Below are 7,826 nucleotides of genomic sequence, written 5' to 3'. Positions count from 1 at the left end.
AGAGCCCCTTAAGCACATAAATGCAAACACATTGATGAGGGACCTAGCACTTTGCATGCACACTCTCATTTAGCTCACGACTTTCCGAGATCTTGACCGAGCTACTCTAGGGGAGGACGGAGGCATTCACTTGGCGTAGTTTATTTTTCTTTTCTAGGTTACTTAATTTTTCTTTACACTTTTGTATTTTTGGTTTACATTTGTCCCTTTTTGGAACCCCTCGAGCTTCCCATTCCTTTCTAACCACATTACAAGCCTTTGACCTTTGGTTTTTTGTGCTTTCACCTCTAGTGTTAGTGAAGCATTTGACTTTGGACTTGTATATACGAGCTTAATTGTATAGAGTTGGGAGGTTTGGAAGCGAAATGAGCTTCAAGTTTGGGCATTAGGAACCCACTTACTCAAGTGTTTTGAGAAGTTCAAGTTCAAAAAAAAAGTGAAAATGAAAGAAAAATGAAGTGAAAAAGTCTCAAAAATTCCAAAAAGTGTAGTTCGTATATAAATAAATTGTGTTACAATGTATAAATTTGAGTAAGTTGGGGGGAAAGTTATCAAAGTGAAAGTTGGGAATTTGGTGAGTTTATTATGAATGAGAGTTTGATCCATGTCAATGCTTCGCTTAGGATTTACCACCACATCCCAAATTGTTATCTCCTACCCTTAACCGAGCCTTACATTACAACCCAAAAGTCCTCTTGACCCTAGGGAGTTGAGTCGCATAGGTGGAGGGGGTCGTGAGCCCTCATTTGATGTGCATTGTGCTAGTGTATGAGCTACATGGAAATCTCTTCTTTCTTGAGCCTTGACTATGGCTTTGAGACGCCTCTTGGTTAGGGAGCTTGAAATTGGGGAGGGTTGCCTTTGGATGGAGCAAGTGATGATTAGCCATAGAGTGATTGGGCCCTCAAAAGCCCACGATCTCTTGAAACCTCGAAAGAGGTGGAAACTTGCTTGGTTCCTCATTTGATAGGGAGTTGATTGTCCATTACCGTCCTAGAGTCCTCATTGCACTAACTCGATGCATGCACCATTTCTTGTTGAGAATTGATTGTCTTGGCATTGGTACTTGAGTTGTGGGTTAAACTCATAGGAAACCCTCACGAGAGCACACTCGTCCTCTTTGGCGACATTGAGGTTTAAAGGGCTTGTTACTTGTTGCTAAAAGTAGTCGTGATTCCTACGAAAGTGAGTATTAGTGTATAGACTTATTGCTTGGTGTGTGGTTTGTTTTCGAATAAAATTTCTCTCTCTCGTGCTTTATTGTGTGTGGAAGAAGGTACTTTGTCTCGGGACGAGCAAATGATTAGTTGGGGGGAGTTTGATTAGTGGCTTTTTGGGCCACATTTCCTTCTCATTTCACTCCCATTTTGGCTAGTCTTATGCTCATTTTGAGGTCATTTGGGCTTATATTGTAGAAACTTGGCTATTCTCCTTGATTTGTAAAGTTTATATGATTTTCCTTAGTTTTTGGGGTGTTTTTGTATTAGTTTGCTTTGAATGATGTTGAACACCTCACTTGAACCTCCTCTTTTTTTGATTTTAGGCATTATAGCTTATGCTTGATATCATGGAATCATACTTTGAGGCTAGGAAGCTTGGAGGAAGCCTTGGAACAAAATTGGAACCATTGGAAGGCAAATTGGGGCGAGTTGAAGCTAATTTTGATCTATCTTCATCATTTTCGATGTAACTTTCGTTCTAGAAATCGAATTGATGCAAGACCAATTGGGTTGGAAACTAGACTTTCAGGGATTTCCAACGATATATCACACACGTCAAACGAAGTTCTAGAGCGAAAGTTATGGGCGTTACAAGATCGAAGATGTGCGCAGTCCAGTTGCCTGAAATGTCGAGAGGTTCGAAGCGGACACTTCACCACTTGAATCGGACGCTCCAACATCTTGAAGCGGACGCTCCAATTCCCAAAGCGGACGCCTCATACCTCTCGACATTGCTTTCAATGTTTTGGAGCGGACGCTCCAACACTTGGAACGGACGCTCCGACTGCCTGAAGCGGACGCTCCCGAAGTCGCAGAACCTCTTTTACGGTGGCTTGAAAATACCCATATTGGGTCATATTTTGTAAGGGGTATAAATAGGACTTGCCTTACTCCCCAAAATCAGATTGTAGAGAGATTGTATATTAGAATTAGGCTTTAGATTAGAATTAGGTTTTAGAACTTATTATTCTTCTTCTTCTTAGTTAGAGAGAGAAACACCATTAGAGAGTAGAGAGAGAAATCTTATAGATCTTCAATACATAGTGGAAATCAATCAAAAATTCCTCTATTCTTTGGTAATCTTATTCTTAATCTCATTTCCTTTCTAGCTATTGCATTTATTTTAGTAGATTCTTGTTAAATCATAGTGTTTAATTGATTTAAAAAATGGGTTTCATGGTAGTTGTAGATTTCATGCTTTGCTTTGTTATTTCTTCATTGTTTGCTCTTCTGGGCTAGTTTTTAAGCTAGGAGAGGGGATGCTTGGCTTTGATTGATGACTTGATTGAAATATGGGTTTGATTTGTGTTAATTGGCTTGCTTGTTGAACCTTCATGGTGCTTTCATGAGTGATGTGAGGCTTGATCACCCTTGTATTGCTTCTTATGCTATGTTATTAGTGCTTGGAAGAGACTATTAGGATAGTGATGACTTGTTGAGTTCTTGACCCCGACCACCGCGGCGGGATTGGGTAGGCGGTGTCAGTAGTGTGCGGAAATGACTATTGGTGTTGGTCCATAGGCTCCGACCGAGACAAAAGGCCCTTTCATGACCTGAGTTTTATGAAACTGGGTAAGGATTGCCAAGCACTCCCCGACCCTAGCGCTTTTCTTATTTTGTTACTTGTTTTAGTCTTCGTCGCTAGCTTACTTTGCTTGTTTGTTAGTAGTAGTGTTAGTTTGTAGTTGTTCCTCACTCAAAAACCCAAAAATATTTGAAATTCTCAACTTGTTAGCTTAGAACTAGTTAGAACGCCTTGCTTCTCCGTGGATTCGACCCCGACTTACCTATACTACTATTATTAGTAAAGTTAGGACGAGAAGGGTAATTATTCTTGTTGGAGTTTAGAGGAACTAACAACACCCCTAGGAGCTTATCACCAGGCGCTGGGTACAGCGTCTAGTTGCATGAGACATTTTATGGAACCTTTTGATGATCATAACAAGAGAAATACATCTCTGCGAATGAAAGACAACTGGTTACCCAGGGTGTGTTTGCTTATTTCGTTTTGTTGTCTTGTTGAAGTTTAGTGATGATCTCATCCCGGGTTAGTACGAATCCAAGGTCAGTGTACAAGCTTCCATAGCATGTTAGGAGCCAGAGTGGACCTCCTATGCGGTTAAGGTCATCCCCGTCGATGATTGTTTGCCTACATCTATATAGGCAACGATAAAGCTGTCCTAACATGATAGAGCCTAGAGCCAAAAATGATGAATTGGAGGAAATATTCACGGCTAAAGGCAGAAACATGGCTGAAATACTACCAGATTTACACATCATAAAACGAGTAAGGGCGAAGAGAATATAAAGTACCTCCTCCTCCTTGGTGACTTTTCGTGAAGAATTGGCGAAGTACGTGATAAGCGAATTAAAGCCAATCTTACTCCGGCTGCCCATTACTTCTTTTAGGAGCGTGTGACATTTGGTGTACAAGTCCTCGGCGCCCTTAACCACGATGAATACTCTCAGTTCCTGCCCTTCATCACTATACAGCAACAGCCCAGTAAGGAAAGCGATGTCCACCAAGGTAACTTTCATAAGACCCTGGCAAAGGATAAAAACAGTTGAGGACAGGATCCCATAGCGACATCAGTGCGCAAGTAAGTGATCCATTGAAGGGGATTTTGCTGAAGGTGGTAAGCTTTAGGAAACTTAAGACCCTTTTCGTCTGCCATACCGAGTGAAATTCTTTGAGGCGTTTGAACCAATCGTGGGAATGCATGTCTTGGACCCAGCCTTTGATTAGGTTTTGACTCAGGATCCATTGATGGGTTTGAGTACCTCTACCTTTCCCTTTTCCTTGAAGAACGTAAGCAATGTCATAATTCACTACCGCTCGAAGACCATCTTTGTCAAACAAGTATTTAGAAAGGGTCGGAACTATTTCCTTCGCAAATTTCTTCCTGTCTTCCTCAGTTTCAAAGCGAAATGAAAATGCAGGACCAATGGAACCAACGCCCTTCTTTTTGGGAGTTTCTATTTGCCAATACAGGTCGGGACATAACTTATCTTTCTGCTGCTCGATAAATCGGCACATGAAAACTTGATCAATTGGAAGATCCGAAATTTTACACTGATTAAGTGCTTCCGACGAGAATTCCATTTTCAGATCGGCGGGAAAATTGGCAAATTTGGGTACAAAATTGAGAATAGCGGGTTCGAGAAGAAGACATTGTTTGAATGGAAAGGATTTAGGGCAAGTATGGCGTTTTAATATTTATGCGTGTCGTTTCGACCAAGGCGATTGACCAATGGAATGACGTTTGGAAATTACGCTTTTACCCTCGTTAAATAATCAAAATTTCGGGAGTAGAAGGTTGGTGAGTCTTATTACATACAGGCACTTTCCACTATAAAAAAACGCTTAAGGCAGCTGAAGGACTTACTCTCATTGACTAAAGAGGGGTTGCTTTTTGATCACTTTGTTCGATTGTGACAAAATCTTTTTCAAAACCTCTTTCTCTGTTAATTCTTGTTGAATTAATTCTCTAAGCCGATGATAGACTTTCGTTTCAAAGTGATTAGTAAAGCCAAGTATCAGGGGTTCAAAGGTCTAATGTGGTCAAGGGTTGATAGAGATCTCGCTTATTTTCCCTTAGAACTCAGAGAAAGGAAAAGAAAGGCACTAAGAGATGATGAGTTCCAGCTATTTCTCATCTGGCGTGAAGTGATTGGTCATCCTTACTCAGAGGAGGAACACCGTGCAGACGAGAAGAAATTCCTTGGAGAAATAGAGCGAGAGTCAGAGGAAGATCCAAGTAATGATCAAGGAGATCCAGAAGAGGACTCTAATGAAGGATTTGTAAGTAAGAAGCAACGTCGCCAGACGCGTATATCAAGAAAATCGACTAAAAAAGGGAAGTGTGAGAGGCAGATTGCCAGGGAACAATGTGCTTTGGAAGGGGACTTGTCCAATGATGCTGACTCAGACAACTACATGAGGGCAAAGGATGATTGAGAGGGGCGTGTTCCTTTCCTTTTGTCTCTCCTTTTGTTTTTTCCCTGTTTCTTCCTTCTCTTTTGTTACTATGTCAGTGCTCATGGTAAATTAGAACAATGTTACATAGGTGAGCAGTATATGTATGCATGATGCTAAAATCTAAAAGTGATGATCCTCATTGCTATTTGGCTTATGCGTTTTATTGTTAGCTTTGCATCCTGGAATGTTGGCTCTTAACCAGTAATATAATGTCGAAATATATTCTTGAGATTTAAGAGTTTAAAATATTTCCATGATCATGAAAAGTAATGGGAACTAAAATATTTCTTCACCAAGACATGTCCCATCAAATTATGGTAATTAATGATATTGGGTTTTGAAAATAATTTTCAAAATATTTTCATAAACCGGGAAGTTTATTAAAGAAGCTTCGCGATTTATTGCCAAGCGACGTAGACGGTCTGGAAATAACCACCATAAGACACGTCGTTCCTTATTGCGGTTTCCAGAGGAAGTTATTCGGGTAGCCTAATAATCTTTCATTCCCTTTTCTGTTTTTCTATAAATAGTTGTATGGTATTACGATCCATCCATCAAATTTCGCACTTCTTTTCTCTCCTCCCTTCTTCAACTCGATTCGTTCTTTTTCCCCTTATTTTCTTCCTCAAGCTGTGATGTTCCAAGCAATGGATATCAACCCAGGAAGAGAAGTCCGTATCTACAATATTGCTCACTTAGATTTCTCTGAGAGGTATTGGGGAACTCACCTCGACACTCTCTTCAACAATGTCTGGACTAATCCAGAAAAGGTGTTCCAAGAATTTGGTACACTGGATTACCCTGATGAGTGTGAAAACCACCATTTGGCTGTAGACAGGGTGGCTGAATTTTTTTTTTTTTTGCCAAATAAAGAGATTTTATTACCAAAATAAGCATGAAGCACAGACCAACATACAACTAAAAACAGCAAAGCCTAGCTAGGGAATTACAAAAGCAACAAATTACAAGGCCCATTGAAACGACAAGCAACATGGTATACAATTTGCCTAAAAACAACTTGACTACAAGTAAAGTTATGCTGAAACTTCCTAGCATTCCTTTGAATCCAAATAGCATATACAGCTTCCGCAAATAACATGCCATACAGCTCATGCTTAGCCTGCTTTCCTTGGATCATCTTGCATGCTTGCTTGATCTCTGTTCCAAAAGGCTCAATAGGTCGAGAAATATGCAGTACATGAAGACAAGCATCCCACACCTCACGAGCATAATCACACTCAAAATACAAGTGATTGATAGACTCAGGAGCAGCTCCACAAAGAACAGAAATGGGATCAACATGCATCCCCCAACTCAACAATTTATCACAAGTATATAACCTGCCATGTAACCAATTAATGAAAAGGCTTCGAGGAGAAGCTCTAGACTGATAAATAAGTCTCTTCCAGGGAACAGAATCACAAGTAGGAAGAAGCTTGCAATACAATTTCTGAATAGAAAATTTTCCATGAGCAAGCAAAGCATTCCACCCACCACAATTGTCAATAACAGACTTAGCCTGAAATTTTTTCCTCAACATCCAACACATGTTTGCAGGAACCTGTTGATTCCGTAAAGCCTTAGAATAATAACAATCAACCCATTGCACCCATAGCTTCTCTTTCCGAAATTAATAAGCCCAGAAATGTTTACAAATAGCAGCTTGATTCTAAATAAGTAGATTCTTCACATTGAGACCTCCTGCAGCTTGGAGTACACAAAACTTCCCAAGCTACAAGCGCTTTATTGGACTTATCTAAACCACCAGTCCATAAAAAGGTTCTACAAGTAGTCTGAACTGCCTTCAAAAGCTTCTTAGGAAGAAGAAAAATTTGAGCCCAGAATGCTTGAACCCCAAATAAAACGGATTTAATCAACTGAAGTCTGTCTGCATAGCTAAGTTTCTTAGCAGTCCAGGTTTTAACTCTAGCCACAATCCTTTCTAGTAGAGGTTTACATTGAAGATAAGTGAGCTTCCGAGAGGATAAGGGCACCCCAAGATACCTAAATGGTAAATTCCCCAAAGGAATACCAATACGAACAGAGAGCTGCTGCATAACATCATGAGAAACACCACTCACATAAGGATCACTTTTATCCAAGTTAGCAGATAAACCTGAAGCTTCTGCAAACTTAGTAAAAGCATGAAAAAGCAATTGTAGAGAAACCATATCAGCTCTACAAAATAATAAGAGATCATCTGCAAACATGAGATGGGTGATATTCAACTTCTGATACTTAGGATGAAAATTGAAAACTGGAATGTCAGTCATAGTAGCCATAATCCCGGAAAAATACTCCATAGCAATAGCAAACAAATAAGGAGAAATTGGATCTCCTTGTCGCAATCCTTTCTTAGCAGGAAAAGGATCACAAGGCATGCCATTCAAAAGAATAGAATAAGAGACAGAACAAATACACTCCATAACCCAGTCAACAAAGGCTAGAGGAAAACCAAGCTCAAGAAGCACAACTCTAAGAAAAGGCCATTCAACAGAGTCATAAGCCTTCATTAGGTCAATTTTAAGCATACACCTGGGAGAAAGATGCTTCCTAGAATAGCCTTTAATAAGTTCAGAAGCAATAAGCACATTATCAAACAACTGTCTACCTGGAATAAACCCTGC

At 40.0% G+C, this 7,826-nt stretch overlaps 1 protein-coding gene across 1 annotated transcript; it reads right to left on the bottom strand.

Moving 5' to 3' along the window:
• Positions 1 to 6,145: 6,145 nt before the first annotated feature.
• Positions 6,146 to 6,748, bottom strand: LOC125493761 (uncharacterized). The gene has a single exon (XM_048637274.1). The coding sequence runs from the start codon at positions 6,746 to 6,748 to the stop codon at positions 6,146 to 6,148; it is 603 nt and encodes a 200-aa protein (XP_048493231.1).
• Between the last annotated feature and the right edge of the window lie 1,078 nt (positions 6,749 to 7,826).

Source organism: Beta vulgaris, chromosome 9, assembly GCF_026745355.1.
Source record: "Beta vulgaris subsp. vulgaris cultivar EL10 chromosome 9, EL10.2, whole genome shotgun sequence".
NCBI lineage: Eukaryota > Viridiplantae > Streptophyta > Magnoliopsida > Caryophyllales > Amaranthaceae > Beta > Beta vulgaris.
This window is presented reverse-complemented; position numbering and strand designations above follow the sequence as displayed.

Bases quoted from the DNA above. Each gene is read 5' to 3' on its own strand.
- LOC125493761 (XM_048637274.1), bottom strand. From the start codon at position 6,748: ATGTGTTGGATGTTGAGGAAAAAATTTCAGGCTAAGTCTGTTATTGAC.